Source organism: Falco punctatus, assembly GCF_963210335.1.
Source record: "Falco punctatus genome assembly, chromosome: 9".
Classification (NCBI taxonomy): domain Eukaryota; kingdom Metazoa; phylum Chordata; class Aves; order Falconiformes; family Falconidae; genus Falco; species Falco punctatus.
In genome coordinates this window covers 42615932-42634805 of record NC_137589.1, presented here as the reverse complement: position 1 = coordinate 42634805, position 18874 = coordinate 42615932, and the positions used below count along the sequence as shown (strand labels likewise).

At 43.8% G+C, this 18874-nt stretch overlaps 1 protein-coding gene across 4 annotated transcripts in view; it reads right to left on the bottom strand.

The window, feature by feature from the left end:
* MAPKAP1 (MAPK associated protein 1) overlaps window positions 1-18874 on the bottom strand; it is a 107598-nt gene that overhangs the window by 29452 nt on the left and 59272 nt on the right. For 3 of the 4 annotated variants that reach the window (XM_080401424.1, XM_080401423.1, XM_080401422.1), the window contains exon 7: window positions 17711-17820. In XM_080401424.1, coding sequence (XP_080257550.1) covers window positions 17711-17820 — 110 coding nt within the window. Of the gene's footprint in view, window positions 1-381; window positions 17131-17710; window positions 17821-18874 lie in introns of those variants that run through there. The other variant, XM_080401425.1, reaches the window with a different exon arrangement.

Genomic DNA, 18874 nt, shown 5'->3' with positions numbered 1-18874 from the left:
TGCACAGCAGGGACGTTGTCACCACAGCCACCGCTGCCCAGGCTGGCTCAGCGACACGCCGGGCGGAGGGTGGCAGTGCCTGGCAGCGCCACGGCTGCGAGGAGCCGAAAGGGCCACCCAGAGATGGGTTTGCTTTTTGCAGAGATCTGTACACTGTTAACACCCAGCCGCTTCAAACGTGCCTGTACCGATGCTGTTGCTTCAAATGAATTATTTTCACGTATGTTGCATTTAACTGTAGATCCTCAAGATGCAGGTGCCAACCACCTCCTTCCCAAACCATCTCACCAAAGGAAAGATCATACTACTTAAAAAACTGTTTTCCAACCACAGAAAATGTATTAAAAAGCATTTTCTGTAAAAATAAGGCCACTTTAAAAAAAAAATAAATTGTTGAATGGATTCTTAAGCTATATGCATTAGCTGGGATTAAAAAAGGAACGCAATCCCAGGGGAAGCCCTGCCAGTCAGGCACAGGCCGGCAGGACAGGACCCGATGGGATGGCTCAGGGAAGCCAACCTCTGCATGGGACCCCGGGCAGGAGAAAAGCCACTTCCAAGGGCAGGAGCTGGCGGAGGCAGCTCCATCCCTGCGGCAGCCCCAGGCAGGGTGGATCTCCATCCTGCTCCCACCCGGGAAGTGCACACCAAGTTCTCAGCTGTGTCATTTCTGTAAAAATGGGTAAAATAACTCTAAACGGGTACCTGAAAAAACTTAAGTGATGCAAAGAACCTTCGGCCAGGTCTTACTTTAACAAAAAACCCTAGAACTGAAATAACGAAATCTATTCCCTCTTTATCAGTACTTAAAATATTTCTGAATGTTTCCTGACTTTGAATTATGACAGTATATGATGAAATATTTAAAACATATAAAAAAATTAAGTATTTTAGCCTCAGATGGCATGCCTAAGAAATGGAATTTGTTAGCCAATTAATTTTAAATTTACTACAGCAGAATTTCAATTACGGCTTCTCATTTTGTCTCCCCAGAAGCCACGTGAAGTGCTCACCGCCCAACCCAAGTGTGTTCTGCTCCTGCAGCGGAACATTATTTCTCCGTAGAACGGAGCTCCCTTATTCCAGGTGACTCTCCGGGCCCACGTGGGCCGGGCCACCCGCAGCCCGCAGGGGAATGCACAGCCGCTCCCCCCGCCCGTGCAACCAGCACCGGATGCGTGGTGGTCAGGGCATCTGCAGAACAAACTGCGCTCGGGAACTGGCTGGGATGTCTCACAGAAAGGGAAGCAGAGACGGCCGCCGCTTCTCCTCTCCCAGCTACTGGAAATGTGACCAAAAATGTAGAAAAAATTAAATAAACAGAGGCCTGGCTTGTTAGGCAGAAGCAAATTATACTGAATTGAAACAAGTATCAAAACGGTACATCAATTGGTATTTTAAAACTGGTGTAGGCTTAAAAACCGTATCAGTGCCAGCAAAACCTGCCTGCTCTGCCCGTCTGTAAGAGCCACTTTCCAGGTTCCCAACCTACACCCGGATGCTGAACAGTACCAGCAGTGACACAGCAGCAGAACTGCTGGTCCCCATCTGCATCTCTGTGTTCTTGGTACCTGGTACCACATCCCAAACTCCCAGCGCTTCTACCACAGACACAGCCTCTTGCCCCCACCAGTGCCCCAGCCCACCGACCGCAGCACCAGCACCGGGACCTGCCAGCGCCTGCCGCTGCATCCCAGCTCCCCACAAGAACAGCATCACCCTCTCTCAGAAACAATCACCACGACGCTGAGCAAGCTTCCTGCCATCCTGTGCAGTGATGTCGGTGATATCTCCCTCACCAGCACCATGCCAACATCAAAGCCTGATTTTTATCTGGAGCAACTTGAGTATTCCACGATCAGGTAAATTGTGTTGTCCAGTTTGTGTCAAGACCGTATTAACTGCCTGCTAATAAAGCATCGAAATGGAGCTACGGATCGGAAACCAAGGCAACCTGCCATATGAATAACTCCTTTAAACCAGAAAAAACTAAGACATTCATTAAAAAAGTGTAAATGGATTTTTAGAGAGTATCTATTCTTAAATAAAACATTTTAAATATCTGTACACATTTACATGACCTCTACTTCACAACAGATGAAAAATGTTAGGCTGATTCTGTGGAGGAGTTTTACTACCAGACTTCTCTCACAACTTCAGATGATGTCATTGGAGTAGAAATATTAGGGAATTTAATGGTCCCCTAACAGAACACTGCTCTGGGAATTTCAGCAAAATTTCAAGTGGTAATACTAAAGCTGGATTTTATGGCTTTCTGTAATCTGATGCAAACGCTCCACGGGGTTGTAAAACAAACCTTTAAATTCCTGGCACGGATGGCCCTGGCCCATGACCCCAGCAGAGCTCTGGCGGCAGGACCGCAGCTTGTCCGTGGCATCGGCTGGGGCGGCAGCCCAGGTGCGCACCCCACACTGCTTGCTGCGGCACGGCGGGGAGCAAACCGCATGTATGACGTTCCACCACCCAGCTGGCAGCACGTATGTTAAAACGGAAGTTACCAGGGCAAAATGGGTCAACAGTTGGACCTGATGACCTCAAAGGTCTTTTCCAACCTAAATGATTCTACGATTCTATGAAAACAGCCAGAAGACAAAGCTAATGAATACGAATCCTCTTCTAGTTCTGTCATTTTGTCACAAATACTTGGAGCGAGTGAAGTCAGTGCTACAGCGAGCAGGGCTGGAGGAACGAGCGCTCGTGTGGCTGGGGAGGAAGGGGAACCAAGGCAGCGGGCAGAAACCAGCCACGAAGGGGTGCAAGAGAAGGGGCTATACCTTCAAGCAAACTTTTTTGTTCAAAACCCAGCAGGAATTTGTTTGGGGCTGCAGAGCCCCTGGAGAGCCGTGCCCCTTCTCCACCAGCTCTGGTGGCCTGACGCATCCAGTCTTCTCCATTCTTGGGCCACACAAGTGGTGAAGCATCCTGCATGCCGGAGCGAGGGCTTAAACCACATACTGCAAACAATACCAGTAACAGCAATTCTTCTCTTCCAGACTTAGTTTGAGTGCACTGACAGACCGGGAGCTGTGGAGGAACGGGGCTAACTTCGACAGCCGGAGCTGCTCCATCCCAGGGCCACGCTCAGCATCCCTGGAGCCGGGTGCTGGCACACCTCACCTCCAGGCCTCAGTCTCCGTTACACACGTCCCTTCCACTAAACCCCCCATCTAGTCATCCACACCATGGCTTCTGCCTACAGGTACCCACTGTGCTTCCGTTATTTCAAGACACCTCTTTGGACAGAGGAAGGATTACCAGGAATTTTACACGGAAACACCCCCAGTACTACACCCACAGCTTCCTACTGCACAACTCAAAGGTGCCCCAGGAAGAATCCCACCTGGTAATCAAATTAAGCATCTCTTACAAAAGGCAATGGCCATCCGCATAACAACAAACCAATTCTGTTGCCATTTAAGCTGCAAAGCCTTCAGAATGGGGTTTTGAAAGCATGACCCATCAGTTCTAATTTTTAAAACTTATCCTTTCAGTCAAGACTAGAAAAAGGTCCATTCCAACTTTTATCTTCCCTACAAAGTGCTGTTATCTTGAGCTGATGTCAGGAGCTCTCTCTCTCTTTCTGCTGACAAGCAGAGACGAGAGAGATAAGATTGGGAACGAATCTCACTTCTCTGAGTAAATAAATAATCAATACTCATCTAAATGTAAATGAGAAAGTATCCCCCTCTGATAACAGGGCTCTTATCAAACAGCCAATTTTCTACAGACATTTGGCCTCAACCAAATCACCATCATTCAGCCCCAGCCTAATGGCTAAAAATCGTAACTAAATTGAACCGATCACCAGAGATCAACTAAGTTCAGCCATGGCTACTACAGGTTCAAATGTTTGGAATGCAATTTTTCCCCCATTAACTTTCAATAGCAATGAAGAATACCACGGTCAGAGGTTGAATCTGCACAATAAACAAACACTAACACTTAAAAAGAGAAAGCAGCTTTAAACAAAACCACAAACAAACCCCATGTTCATCTCCAAACTAGTTAACAGGGTAAAATAAGGATTATTGAAAGACTTACCTCAATATTTAATGTTTACAGCACTGTCAAACCTAACCTAAAAAGACCAGCATAAACAAAAAACCCCAAATGGTTTAAAACTGAACCCATGTTTTAGTGTTAGTCTCCGCAACAAAACACATCGCTACATCCTCTTTGTCCCTTATCTTTACGTCCCTCTCAAGAGCTCCTATAATTCTCACAAAAGCCCCAGTTCCAGCTCTGCTGTCAGCTGTTTCTGCTCCCTTTATGGTCCACGTATTTGTTCAGAACACTTGTGAGTTTCTGATTTCCATAACATTGATCTCTCAAATTTATTGCACTGTGCGAGAAAAATAATTCCTTTCCGTTTCAAAAAGCCATTGTCAACCCACTGCTTTTGGGGCACACATCTCCCGTCTTTGGAACAGCTGTGATACCCTGCCCCCCTGCAATGTACCACCTCTACCACATGCACTTCACAGCCTTCTCTTGTCCCCAGCCATGTCTTGCCCAAACTAGAAAAGATCTTATCTCCCTAGCATCTACTCCTCGCTTCACACATCTGATCCATTTTCACACTCATCCATTTCTGTACCTTTTTACTTTTATATTATACTGTTTGAGATAAAATATAACAATTAAGATGTGGACTCATGATGATTTATGGACTAGCATAGTAATGCTTTCTGTTTTGTTCTCTACTCCTTTCCTAATTTCTGGCATTCAATTTATCTTTCTGACTGCTCCTAACCACTAAGCTGAAGTGTTCAGAGAACTACTCATGAGGACTCTGGGACACTTTTCTTGACTGATGGAAGGTAATTAGAGCCCATCATTGTATACACATAGTTACGGCTGCTTTTTACTATGTATATTATTTTGCACTCATTGACACTGAATTCCCTCTCTCGTTTTATTGTCCTGTCACTCAGCGTTGTGAGATACCTCTGCAGTGCTTCACAGACAGCTTTTATTTGCACTATTCTTACTTCTTTTGTATCAACAACACATTTCGTAACATCAGCATTCACATCACTTTCCATGCCCCACATTAATGGAACAATGCAGGTTCTACCAGTTCCACTGGAACTCCACCAGTAACCTAGTTACTAATAACAGAGGGCCATTATTCTTATTCTTTGTTTCCTGTCTTTTAATCAATTATTAATCCATGCGAGGATCTTCCTTCTCGTCCTGTGACAGCTTAATTGCTTTATGAGTCTTTGTCAAATCTTTTTTGGAAATCTAAGCATGCTATGTAAAACACATCATCCTCACTCAGATGGTCTCCGGCTTCCTCAAAGACCGCTTACCTGTTTCTGAGGCACAACCTGCTCTACAAAAGCCATGACAATTTTTTTCCTCTGTATAGTGCATTTGTCCGCATGTCATCTACTAATTCTGCTCTTTGCTACCACTGCATTTGACAGTTTTGCAGTTTGCCTGGTAAGGAAGGCAAGGTGTACTGATGTCTGTCTCCTTAACAACTTTAACAAACACTTGCCACCACCCACGCCTGAAAGAGCAGCAGATACAAGCAACGTTACACGTTGTATTTAACAATGCAGCACCTTCATAACTGACCCCTACCAAACCTCCTGGTGCCTACTGTCGGCTCACAGCGGTTTGCTGCTGTTTGTGGATTAGTTTCAAAACCTGCTCTCCTGACACAGGTCCTCTACTGAAACACTCCGGCACAAGAACATCTTCAGCCTCCAAACGCGAGACCTGCCGAGGCTTGGGGCAGAGCGGGGCACGCGCCCCGTCGTATTTCAGCTGAACTGCAAAACTCGTCTGGTTTGACAGCAGGCGGGGACCTGCCCCCGGCAAGCTGGCATACACTACGCCAGGAGCTATGGACGTCCACGGAGGTGCGGGACGCAATATTGTAGCTCGTCACCTAAACAGCCGCAGAAGTTCACAGGGCGCTGCAGGAGGATGGCCACGTCTGTGCACGGCCAGCGCCTGCCCCACCAGCCCATGCGCGGGGACACAGGAGATGCGCCATGCCAACGTGTGCTCCACTGGGAGCATGCTGCCAGCTGCGGGGGGCTCCAGGCTCCTGCCGGCATGGCTGTAATTCCAAAATAACACATGTAAAACCAGAAACTTGAAGATGGTCAGGCAGCCGTCACTTAATAGTCTAGGCAGCAGATGCCAGGCAGACAGTAAATAAGCAAAAGCGAGTATGAGCTATGTTCCAGGCTCTGTCCATGTACAGAAGACAGGAAAGTAGTCAAAAGAAAATACTTGATAAACATTTAATGCTGATGTCTGTGGTACTTTCCTATTTCAAGTTTCTCCTTTCACAAGGATACATGATTTATTACTTCACTGCTCCAACCCTAGGTTTTCAAAGTGTGATTTCTTTTGAGCTTAAACTATATTTATATTTATTTTTTTGTTATCACTTTTTTATTATCGCCATAGAAAATATTTGCTGGAAATATGTTGCAGCTATTACAAGGTCATAAAAAAGAGGAGGTTTATGTATTTCTATCATTTCAAATAGTCTGTCAGAAAGTATCAGTCGCACTAAGTGTAAGACTACTGGATTCCAGCTTTCCCTCTGCCAGCACATGGGTGGCATATGGAAGAATTAAAATAGCTCAGCGTGGCTGCTCCTTGGGTGCTGGCTGGGAGCAGGCAAAGCGAGGCACCGCACCGTCCCCTGCCAGCCCCCGGCGCAGCCTGCCTCCGCAGCGGCACGGGGAGCACATGTCCCATCAACACTGGACACGGACCCTGGGCCAGGGTTACGAACAAAAGGAGCCTGAGGAGAGGGATCAATACACTGCGGAGAGCACAGAAACTGGGAATGGAGAGAGGTCTCAGGCCTCCTTCTGCAGGATTTTTCTTCGAACATGACTGAAGGGGCAAGGACTCCATTGTGTGCTCGGCAATGACAATAAAACAACAGAAAATATGTAAACAGTTTGAGAGGAAATAGCTGTAAAGCCAGAATGTTTACATCTCAAATCCTACTGCTATGAGGACATCTTAAATCTGTTTATACGTTAAAAATCCCCAAAGCCCCTCAACACCTCTGAAGTGGAATAAAGATTTTATCATTACAAATGCAAATACTGGTTAATAAATAAAGATTTAAATAGTGAAAACAAACTTTTAACATTAAGCACAAGCATGAGACTTTTTTTTCTGTCCAATCTGTTTTTTCTTAACTTACACTGTTGTGACATTACTGAATTTTACATACAGTTATCTGCTGCTCTCCGCAGAAATACAGATGGTTTTTGTAGAAATAAACAGTCATTTATATGAAACAATTGTAAAATAGTTTATGGAAACCAGTGGTGTAATGCATTCAAATAAATGCCAGGACCGGCTGATGGAGAGCCAAGGTGTTAAATCACACTGCTTAAGAATTCAGCTGTGGGAAACAGATAGTAAATCCAGAGTGACAGAATTTCCAGTGACGGCAAAGGTTTCTGACATCTAGTCCAGTACACAAAAACTACAGCAGTTCAAACCCATTTTACTTAACACTACCTTGACAGCCAGTGAAATTAAAGAATTTAGTCAAAAGCCCCTTAAAAAGAAACAAACACTTCATTTATGTATTGCTTTTCTGAAGAATAGAAAACATGCACATAACTAGGAGCAAACCAGTCTTTGCAGAATATTAACAGAAGTGCTTTATTTAATTGCTACTGTAGACTTTTATTCTTTTGGCATTAGCAAAATATAGCTCTAAATAAAGCTGAGAGGAGAAAGAAATCATCGTGTTTGATCTATAATGTAATGTATCTTAAAGCAGAAATACAATATACGTATTTAGGTGGTTTTTTTTAAATCACAAATTGAAGATACAATGTCAGGGCAGTACATGTGCCAGCTGACCCACCCAAAGTCCCCTCCACACTCTACTGCCTAGAGGAGGGCACGATGTGAGCATCCCAGCATCCCAAGCATCCCAGAATCCCGAGCATCCCCCAGTCCAAATTCAGGTGGTTATTTGAGATGCAGATCAACATGAGGCCTCTACACACTGACTCGGACTGTGAAGTGACAAAGGTCCTTCCCCTGCTACAGACACAGAAGTAACAGCACGGCAGCAAGGGGCAACACAAGCACCCAGATGGGCACATTTCAAGCTTCACAAAAAACAAGCAGGAAGGAGATGGTCCCACGACTCTACCTGGTGTATCAGCAGTACCTTCTTTCATCAGAGTGGATAAAATAAACAAAAAAGTCTCCATCATCCCAACACTGAATCACAGAATTTAAAATATCACATAAATTACAGCTTTATTACCAACCCAGAAGAACCAATAAATGTATGATTTCAATACCAACAGCTCTAAAATAGACTCAGTTCAATATTTCACTTTCATTTCAGAGACCAGGCATGAAAAATTTCCCTCAACCATTCAGGCTGATGTCCAGAATCCCATCAGCCCAAACGCACAGAACTAACGAGCTATTTCTATTCTGACAAACTATTCACAAACTTTATTCCCGATGAGCTGTTCCACGCACACCAACATCCCCGTCCCCCCTGTCAGGTCAGTGTCTGCTCAGCATCAGCAGGCTGGTGGGAAAGGGCTTGCTGAAATAAATTATTACCACTGCAAAACAGAGATGGAGTTTGTAGACAGAAGGAAATAATTTCAAGCAGCCTCCATCACACCCTCTCCAGCACAGAGGGGCTCACCCTGCACAACACCAATCCTGCTGAGGAAAATCTGCTGCAAAAATAATAAGCAAGCAACCCTTCCTCTTTCCCTAACAGACATCACGGCAGACAGCCAGTGAGCAGCGGGGCCAAACAGCTCTGGGAACATGGGGCGGAGGGTGCCAAGCAGGGGTAAGGAAAGCTGTGAGCTGGCAGAAGCTCCCCCAGGAGCAACCGTAGGACCAGCCAGCCCCTACTGCCCCAGCACGGGACCAGCAGAACTGGGAGAAAGCTGGGACAAGCGGGGGCTCTACGCTTCACTTACGCCTTTTTTACCACCTTGCCTCTTTGGTGAAAGGGGGGCAGCAAGCAGGAGAGCCCTGACCAAGGATCTACAAATATCGATGCTCTTTTTAATTTAAATCCCGCTAATATAAACAGCTTAATGCAAGGAAAACCAGAATTTCTGAAGTATTTCCAGGTAAAGCCATTCATAACCAGGGGTACAACACTCTGCAGGGATGCTGTAATTATCCAAAACAAAACACTGAAAGCCAGAGAAGCTCAAAACTACCATTAAGCAGAAAAGCATGCATGTAAACACACGGAAATACAAATTAATTGGCTTTTCACTGTCACAGATGCTGGGGCTTCCATCTCCTTAAGAGTCAGAGCAAACATATGCATCGCCTACTCTAACATATTTACTTTTAAATTTAAACTCCTCAGTTACGATCATTCAGTGACAGTATCAAACGTTAATGACAGTTTATTCTAATTGTGGTTCATCTCTTAAAAATGCTTTAATCACAGGGCTGTGGTTTTAAACAGTTTATCTTCCTAAGCCTCCTTTTTTAATGTATATAAATAAATACAGGTATATATGCAATACAAATACATCCCTCCCCGTCTTTCCAGCCCTTACCTTCTGTCCCATTCCCCTGCCTGCGAGGTGGGGATGGGGGCGCACAGCCCAGGGGGGACACACAGCTCTCCTGGCAGCCGGAGCAGCCGCCCAGCCCCAGTCCCGATGTGGCGGTGCCGGCCAGGAGTCCAAGGCCACAGCTAACACGGCCACCTTAACACCCACAGCCCGACAGTTGCCCTCTCCTGTGCTTGCCAACACCTGATCACCCCCAGGGTGAACTCGGAGAGCCGGCGCCATCCCAAAGATGCTCAGAATGAGCATCTTTCCCCTTACTTTTCCTCGTATTTTACTTTCTCCTGCCATGTGCAACCACCCCCTTGGAGGGGAGAGCCAGCACCCCTGCCTCAAGGGGTGGCTGCAGCCCCAGGTGCCCCGGGGAGACAGGGGCGCCCCGCTCTGAGCCAGAGGGGGTCCTGCAGGGCTGGAGATGGGCTCCCCAGCAGGCTCCGCACAGGCTCACAGCAAGGTCCCCCAGGGCTCCCTGCAGCCGGGCACAGATTCCTATCCTCTGACGAAAGAAAAACATGTCCTGATGGACAATAACGCGAACATTTTCCATTCACGCCAACAGTAATCTCAAGGCAACCAGCATGTAAGAGTCCAAGGAGTTTACTCTGTTTAGGAACTTACAAAAGCTATACTCTGTTTTGGGATTAGGGATATTTGTAAAAGTCACAGTGTTACACTTTTTTAAAGACCTGATTTTCAGTAATTCAGAAATTAAAACCGGAGATGTGTACACGGTAGGAAGCAGATTCTGGGTTCAAAGTCTAAGGTGTCATCTCTGCACATGCAGAGACCCCTGGCCCTCGTCCCAGAGACCGGATTCACTGAGGACCCTACAGAAATATATCTGCCGCCACAACTCAGGGTGACCTGCTCCACAGAGGGAGCAAACCTGTGTGTTATAGATGGCTCAGGTCCTGCGCACCCACCGCCAGTCTCCCCCACCCGCAGCCCCCACCGCGCTCCCAGTGCCACTGGCCACGGGGACACGGAGCCGCCGTGCCCCCTCCCGGCACCACAGCAGCATCAGCTCCTTTTGCACCTGCGGCAGGCAGGAGCTGGACAAATCATACGGCACCACCACAGCAGGACCAAGTATTTACACAGAACTGCTGAGATACTCCAGGAACAGGAGAATCGTGGGACAGGTTTAAACGAAAACCTTCGGCACGATGGCATCCGCGCCATTTCCCCCAGGCCTGGCAGGGTGCCAGGCAGTAAGTGGTGTTTCACACAAATGGGATCTTCACATTGCTGGTTTTGCTTATGCCCCATCTAAGTTTTGAATAAAACGTGGTTATGAATAGTTTTGGGTGCATGTATAAGACAAGAAATTTGACGTTAACAGCGGTGCTGAGACATCTATGTTCAAAAGTGAATTTCCAAAGAGAACTCCGAGCTCCCTTCCCGAGCTGCTTTCTGTGGAGGACGAGCCTCACGCAGCATCTTTATTTGGAGCTTCTGCTCTCCAAGTTCTGCAGGATAACTTAACAGCTCTGTGTGAACAAATCTGAAACACAGGAATAATAAACCATTACAAAAGATGATTTTGTAGTAGATTGTGCTCTGAGTTAGCTGGTGATAGAACACATTATTTTAAGTGGCCTTTGGAGCCACAATTAGTTTGATTCTGTTGTAGAGACTAAAATATGACATGGAGACTTTTATTTTTATTTCCTATCTCAGTTTCTTGAATTTTTCTCTTTCCTTATTATTCAGCTTCCCGTGGCAGTGAGATAATACACTTATCCAGACTAGTAAGATTATTTTAGACTATTTTTGGTCACTTTACACATTTTAAAGAATGAAAAAAGCACTAGTTGACAGCTGTTAGGGACTTGAATGTTATTGTAAAGCAGCTGTTTTCATTTATAGAAAAAGTATTAGTCTTTCTCCAAACCGAACAGAATACGAAGTTAATAACTCTCACCCTAACCTACGGAAAATACAGGTCATGTCTGTGAAATGTTGGCAGAAGGTATTGTTTATAACAATTAAACTTGTATAGCATTTTGTTCTTAAAAGGACTGAGCATTTCTGCTTCAGGGATGTTTGCAGTTTGAAGCAGCTATTAAATAATAATCAGTAGCATGTTCACCCTGCAAAGAATTTCTGCTTAAAACCAGACAAGATTAATCAGACAAGGCTTCTCTGTTCACAAGAAATTTCAAATGAAGAGAGGCTGACATGGACCAGAAACAGGCAGGATGATTCTAACGTTTCAGCATTTTACATGGTTTAGTTGTGTCTCTCATTTCCTTCTAAGAACATTCAGTTTTTATATACTGACATCAATGCTTAATTTGTTTGAAAACAAAGCCTTGGTACACATTCTCTCTGCGTTATTTACTTTACATTAGTATTTATAGTCCATTCAGTCAAGGTCTGGAGGAAAAGGCAACTGGCATCCCAGAGAATATGTTTGTTGAAGAGCAAAAGGAATGAGACAGCTCAAAGGAGAGAAGAGTTTCAAGTGTACATATAGCTCCTGCACATACTTAATTTGAGAATCACCATGGCATCAAGATACACAAAGTATCAAGAATGAAGTCATCATCTTTCTTATGTTCTTAAAGTCATAAGCCATGCAAATATATTTTATAGGAAATATTGAATGCAGGCTTCAGTGCAGATATAAAAAGCCTGATAAGATCTACTTGCCTACTGCACACTGTGGGATGCTGTCAGACCCAGTCTCAGCTGTGCTGCAGTATCTGAACATAAGGGGCTCTGCATTTCGCCTTGCAAAAAATGTGGTTTCCTTGGTCCAGCTGAGAGCATTCCTAAAATGTAAGATTTAAAATGTACGTCTACCATCACCTAAATTCCTAGGCTAACCGGGTAACACGGACGTATTGGTAAAACACCAGCAGAAATACACACCAGATTGACTGTGTAGAAAAATTGTTAAGTAGTAAAGCAAATCGAGTCATCATATTGATAATGGTTTCACAGTTACGCAACATGATCTGTATGACCTACAAAACTTCCTCTGCAAAGCATGAGTGTGGGATTTTAAAAGCATGCCTAGTATCTACCTTTTTTAGAAGTTAATATTAATTGATTTCCAGGGAGCAGACTTATACCAAGTACTAGAACGCCCAAATCTCACCTTCTAAGAAGGCTTTTTAAGACTCTATTATTGTATCTGTCCAAAATACAGACAGGACCATATCTGACATTTTCACTGATAAATTCAGGAAGAACGAGAAGTTCTCACGCTCACAATTTCAAGCATATGATTCCCTTTTTGTAGCTCTGCTGTATCGCAGACCAATTTTATATTTAAACCATGAGCTGCTGGAGTGCTCACAATGTTCAAAACCATTCTCTAAAGAGATCAAGACATGGCAAGTTTATACAATGCAATTAAATTATTTATGGATATTGGGGTCCTCCACGGGGCCTTTACCCCTGCACCCCAGCACGGCCCGCCCAGGCCAACGCGATGGGTCCCTGTGGCACCAAGGGAGCTTTCAGCTTCTGTCTCTTCACCGCTGCGACCTGCCGTGGGTAGGGTACCACCCCTCCTCCTTAGGTTCTTTCTCTCCCATCCTGCCTCTTCTGAGAAAACTCTTGCATGAGACATGTCTCCCAGCCTCCCTCAAGGTGGTCCACTGCTGGATTAGACCAGCCTCCTCTGGGAGCTCATTCCACAACCAACAGTGTTTTATTTCCAGCTCTTGCGTAAAATATGCATCTGCAATACATGCTGCTGAGCATGCAATAGGTTAAACAAATTGATGATAAAGTATTCTACTTAGTTATTTTTCATTACCATAAGAAAACATCAATTACATTTTCTATTTTATGAGTGTACACAAGGGAATCCATTACAGTAACAGAGAGGTTATATGACTGTTTTTCCTGCTTCTTTCCTAAGCAAAAAGAACAGTTAGTTTTTCAAAAGACAATGAAACCAGCCCAGAGAAAAGGAAGGCACACCAGCATATCTGCATAGACAGTTCCTATCCTGATTTATCCAGCCCGACTCCAGCTAATTAAACATCTGCCTCAACAATTTCCTCTGCAGATTTATCTTCTCCAGTATGTAGCACTGACTGGTTGTTACAGGCTTTTCCCTAACTTGCAGCCATTCCCATGCATTTCTTCCAGTTGGTGATTTGGGCACGTGGCAAGAGATGATACAGTATTCCCATTAACCCCCTGCTGCTGCCTGTTGTGGGACAGGTCACCGGGCTCCCAAAGCACTGCTTCACTACAACCGTGTCCTCTATTAAATGACTTAAGGGCTGTGGATCTCTCAGCTGTAACACATACAGGTTATTTTACCACCTGCATTTCCTGTTGATTGACTCGAAAAATTATTATTTAAAAACAGTCAGTGCTCATGCATCTAAGGCAAAAGCCTTGTGACACTAAGAAAGGAAAGCTGCAAGGAATGTAGTTTGAATAGTTTGCAATAATTTTACCTAACATAATACCTAAATAGAGCTAGGCACAATCAGAATAGTGCTTCCATTTTTTTCATGCTGCTTTCTACGAAACAAAGGTTTTACCCCACTTCTACCTCCTTCTAATGAGCTATGTCTCCCTGCAACAAATAATCTCTGGCTTGAAGTTAAATTTCAGTCAAAAGCTTTTATTCAGCTTTCGTCTTTTCAAAAAAAGGCATTTTGAAATAAACACACTGATATTTTTTGCAGACATGGTTCACACTACAGCTACATGAATGCCGGTGCACGCGCTGGAACAACACGCAGAAACCTCGGCTCTGCGTGACCCTTCGCCTAGGGGAACGTTCTGTGTCGTTATCAGCCCGGTGCTCCAAGGCAGGCAAGGGCTGGCAGCTGCAAGGATGGCAACAGCACTTTTAAACAAAATTAAAAAATAGAGAAGCTCAGAAGGTCACCGACTCAGAGGTGGCTGAAGCATATGGATTTTCAGGAACTTGTGGCTCAATTGTTTGTTGGAAAACCTACCTGTAAGCTGCAGACTACCGTCTGAATAAAATAATCAGGGAAAATCGGTCTAGTATTTTAGCCCTGGTCATGCTGGAACATACCCTTCCTGACTAGAAAAGAGAAACTCTTCAATTTCTTCTTCACCCAAAAAAGCCAACCAAGGTCTGTGTTTTCTTACAAACACAGGACCAAGTTGAAAAATGTCATGGAAGTCAGCAGTGAAAATAGGTCAGAGAGCAACTTCTTACACAAGTACTTGAAATCAGCATCAGCTGTAAACATAATAAATTCATTCATCCTGTGAAGGCTGGTCTGGAGGCATGTTGAGCATGGGCAGAAAAGTTCATGGGCATTTATATTTTATGAAACTATTACAAAAGCTTTAAATAAACATATTACATCTATTTTTGGTTATCACTTTCTAAAAATCAGAACAATCAACTTAAAAGGAAGCATTGCTTAATAAGAAGAAATGCTTTTCCTAAATTATGTCTTATCTTTTATGCAGAACTTTGACATCCTAATCCACTGCTTAATAATGACTTGAACTACAACGGCACAGGACCGTATAATAGTCTGATCTTAAATCCATTTATCTGTGCATCTCCCAGTGAAAGTAAGAGGCATATCCACTCCAAATAGGAAGAATCGGGTGGCAGATGAAGAATGATGACAATATCCTCCTGCTCCTGCTCTGGCCTAGCCGTGCCCACTGTGGTGGCATCCCAGGTTGAAGCACCCATTAGCCTCGGCGGCATTTCACTGCTAGCAGCAGTGGAAGGGCTCGGGGAAAGGTCTGGGATCCTCAGGGCAGGGCAGGCAAGAGGAACCCTCTGTGCAGACGGCTGCAATTTCTGCTTTTTTAAAGATGACTGGCAAGACCCTCCGAAGACCCCCACCCCACCGAAGTACACTGACTGATGAATCACAGTTTTGGGTAAGGGAAATAACTGGGAGTAAGGGAAGTTTTGGATAAGGGAATATAATTTTAATGAAAAAGTTTAAGTGATTTACCAATTTAATACATAAATATCTAACCTGAGAAGTCCCTTCACCCACATGGCAGTATGACATGACAATTTCAATAATGCATTATGAGTGCTCACCAACAGTTAAAAAAATAAAACAAACAAAATTTCATTTATGAAATTCAGTAATATGGGAATTAAAGTAGAAACCTTTCCCTAGAGTGATCGCTCTTCCTGCAGTGACTCCAACTCATGAAGTTTACAGCCGCAGGTCCTGATTCTGGACCTATCTATACACAAGCTCAACTGAAATCTGCAACACCGACTATTTCAAGCAACCCAATTACATGTTCAGAAGTAAATACACCTATAAGTAACCACGAGGTTTTTAGTTGGGACTTCTACCATGGTTATATCCACAGCAGGGATGATGGTCATATCTCAAAGGGGTGAGATGCCTCACGGATAATTTATTAAAAGTAAATTTAAATGATTTCTTGTATAATTAAACCCCCCCAAAACAATACACACATGCTTATATACCCTCTTACTGCAAAGCTTTCTCAGCAGGAGGGCCAGGACAGTAGTAATAAATATATTAGTTGAAGGAATAAGTGACAGGTCCATGCCGTTTCTAAGCTACTGAGCAAAAATAACAAAATAAAAGCAAAACCAAATTTCAAATGGGTGAAAGAGTAAAGCATCTGTTACACAAGGGAGGAAAGTAGTTTAAAGACTGAGCTAAGTGAATCCTTTAGCCACCTCCCTTCAGGGAAGAGAAATCTGACCCCAGGAAACAAATAAAAGTCACCCAAAAAGTGAACAAAAGAGGTGTTTGAAAAAAACAGAACACCATTCATCGCAGCTAACGACTTGTTCATTATGAGTGATGATGGATAAAGACTTCTCACGCTGAGATGAAATCAAGATTTATATGCATTGTTTCCTCTCCCAACTTGTGGGAAGATCATCATCATTTAATTCTATCTCTGCGGCCAGTGATGGGCATCCAGAGAGCTGGTTATCAAACGGCGCAGTCAGCTGGCAAAAGCTGAAACGTGCAGTTGGCACATCTGGACGGAGCCGCCACAGCCGAGGGTGAACAATGACTCCTGGCCAGCGGCCAAATTGCTGCAGACGCTGGCGGGTCTCATCTACAACCACCCCTACCAGCATCTCTCTCTTTCCTTCCCACCCCCCCCCTTTTTTTTTTTACGAGAATCAGATTTTCATTGCTTCATTCAATTGCTCTCCTCTGCCATTTTTTACAGCTCTTATCGTTCCCTTGGAATATGGCCTTGAGACAGCTCATCCGTGTCCTTCACTGTGTTCTCTCTTCTAACTTTTATTAAAACTTCAGCTCTCATCTGAAGATAGCTAATTAAATCCATGACAGATTATACACTCGTTTAAAAACCACACTGAACTACTTTTTCTAAAGAGAACAGGGTTTATTTTCTTTTCCCATAGTTAAAACTAAATGTATATAAGGAGGTTTCATTCATTTACAAAGACAAGATCCTTATCTCTACCTTGTATATAGATAGGTTTATATTAAAGTTCCTTTGTTGTGTGACAAGACTCGGTGCAATTTCTCAACATAATTATTTCTTGTAAGGCTGAGAGATCTTTCCAGCAACACTTTTGAAATATATACACTAACATATATGTGAATGCCCATTTACACCCTGGAAAAGCATTGCTCTAAAATATAAATGCAAGTACTGTAAATTTTCTTTTTTAAATGTTGATATGTCTTAACTATAACAGTACTATTTGACAACATTGCAGAAAGTAAATTTTTCTTTTTCTCTACAAGTAGCGATGAACCCTTTAAATTATTTAAAAATCATACTAAGCATCATTTTCTTATATAAATCAAAAGTATTCAAATTCTGTGAAGGACTGGCCTTACTGTACTTCCACCCATCATCTCAAATTACCACTACTGGACTTGAATGCAAATGGCTCTGTTATCATAAATAAATATTTGCAGTAATGGATATACTGCTCTGCAGCAAACATTACGCAGCTCCTCCCCTGCCTGCTTTTCGCCAGTATCTAGAACACAAACCTGCACACGGAACTGCTTTTGAGTGGTACTGAAGATCACAATACCTACTGAAAAAACCCCCGAGCATCTTCCAAAACAGTTAAAAAGAGATATAAAATATGCTCATGGAAAAACACCCTACCCTCTAGAAAATACGATAAAATAACCCACCTGAGCCTCTCTGTGATCCCTTCCTTCTCTTTAAGGCCTTTTGTAAGATATCCTTCATGGTGACCTTCATACTGTCCACCTGAATAAGTGAGAATCCATGAGCAGCATTTCTGCAAGACAGATGCACATGCATTTTTACAACACAATCATCAGCAGGCAGCTCACTGCAATTGTCGTTAGTTTCAAGCAAAGGACCTGTTAGGCCCACCAATTAACAAAGTTGTGCTATAAAAGTAAGTTAAAAGGAGAAACTGAGCAAACTCCCTTAGAAAGGCAGAGACGAAAATGGAGAAAATGGATTGAGATTCAAGGTGTGCAAGGATTCTCCTAATTTATCTTGATTTTTGATCAATTTGTGTTCATCATTAAAAAAGAAAAATGAGCAAATGTACCTGCAGAGCTCCTCAACTACTCATTATTAAGTATCTGCTAGGCATTTCACAGTGCATACAAGAGAAACAGTTTGCAATGTCATTTTCATACATGTCCCGATGGCAGATGTAACAAATCATTAAGCAGAAGTGGAAGAACAACACTCAGAGAAATAACAGCAGCTTTTCAGCACTATTAACGGATAGCATTATTTCAAATGTAAGTAACGTGCTTTCTTTGGACAGGTTTTTGTGAACGTCGTGGCAGAGTCTCACGGTGAGGTTCCCGGCAGCAGGGTGCCTGTCCTGGCCACTGCCCCCAGGAGAGCCCGCACCAGGGGCAACACCGCACACAGCACAGGGACGGTTATGGGAGACACCACCAGCCAAATATTGAGAGTGGCATCACGGGGGAAGCAGAGAAGGTGACAGTGTAACAGAAGAGATACTGGATTAATATATCAGTAAATTTTGCCCCTTAGACCTTGCAGTCAATCTCTGCTCATGTCAGTAGATGTCACTGCAGACAGTTAGCACAGAAATCTGAGAGCTGCTGGGCACCCACAGGGAGAGATTTGCACTGCACGGAAAAAACGGGTTTGCAAAGCTGTTTAGACAGGAGGAGGAGCTTTGTATCTGGCAACTAGGAATTTTAATCAGGGAGTAGAGCTCTATATGAATATCACAACTGGAATATTTTGAAAAGCATCTGGCAGTCAGAAGCAATCCAAGCAACGCAATTACATCATTAAAAACAAGACCGCATTACAGGTCTCCTCCAGACACAAACGCT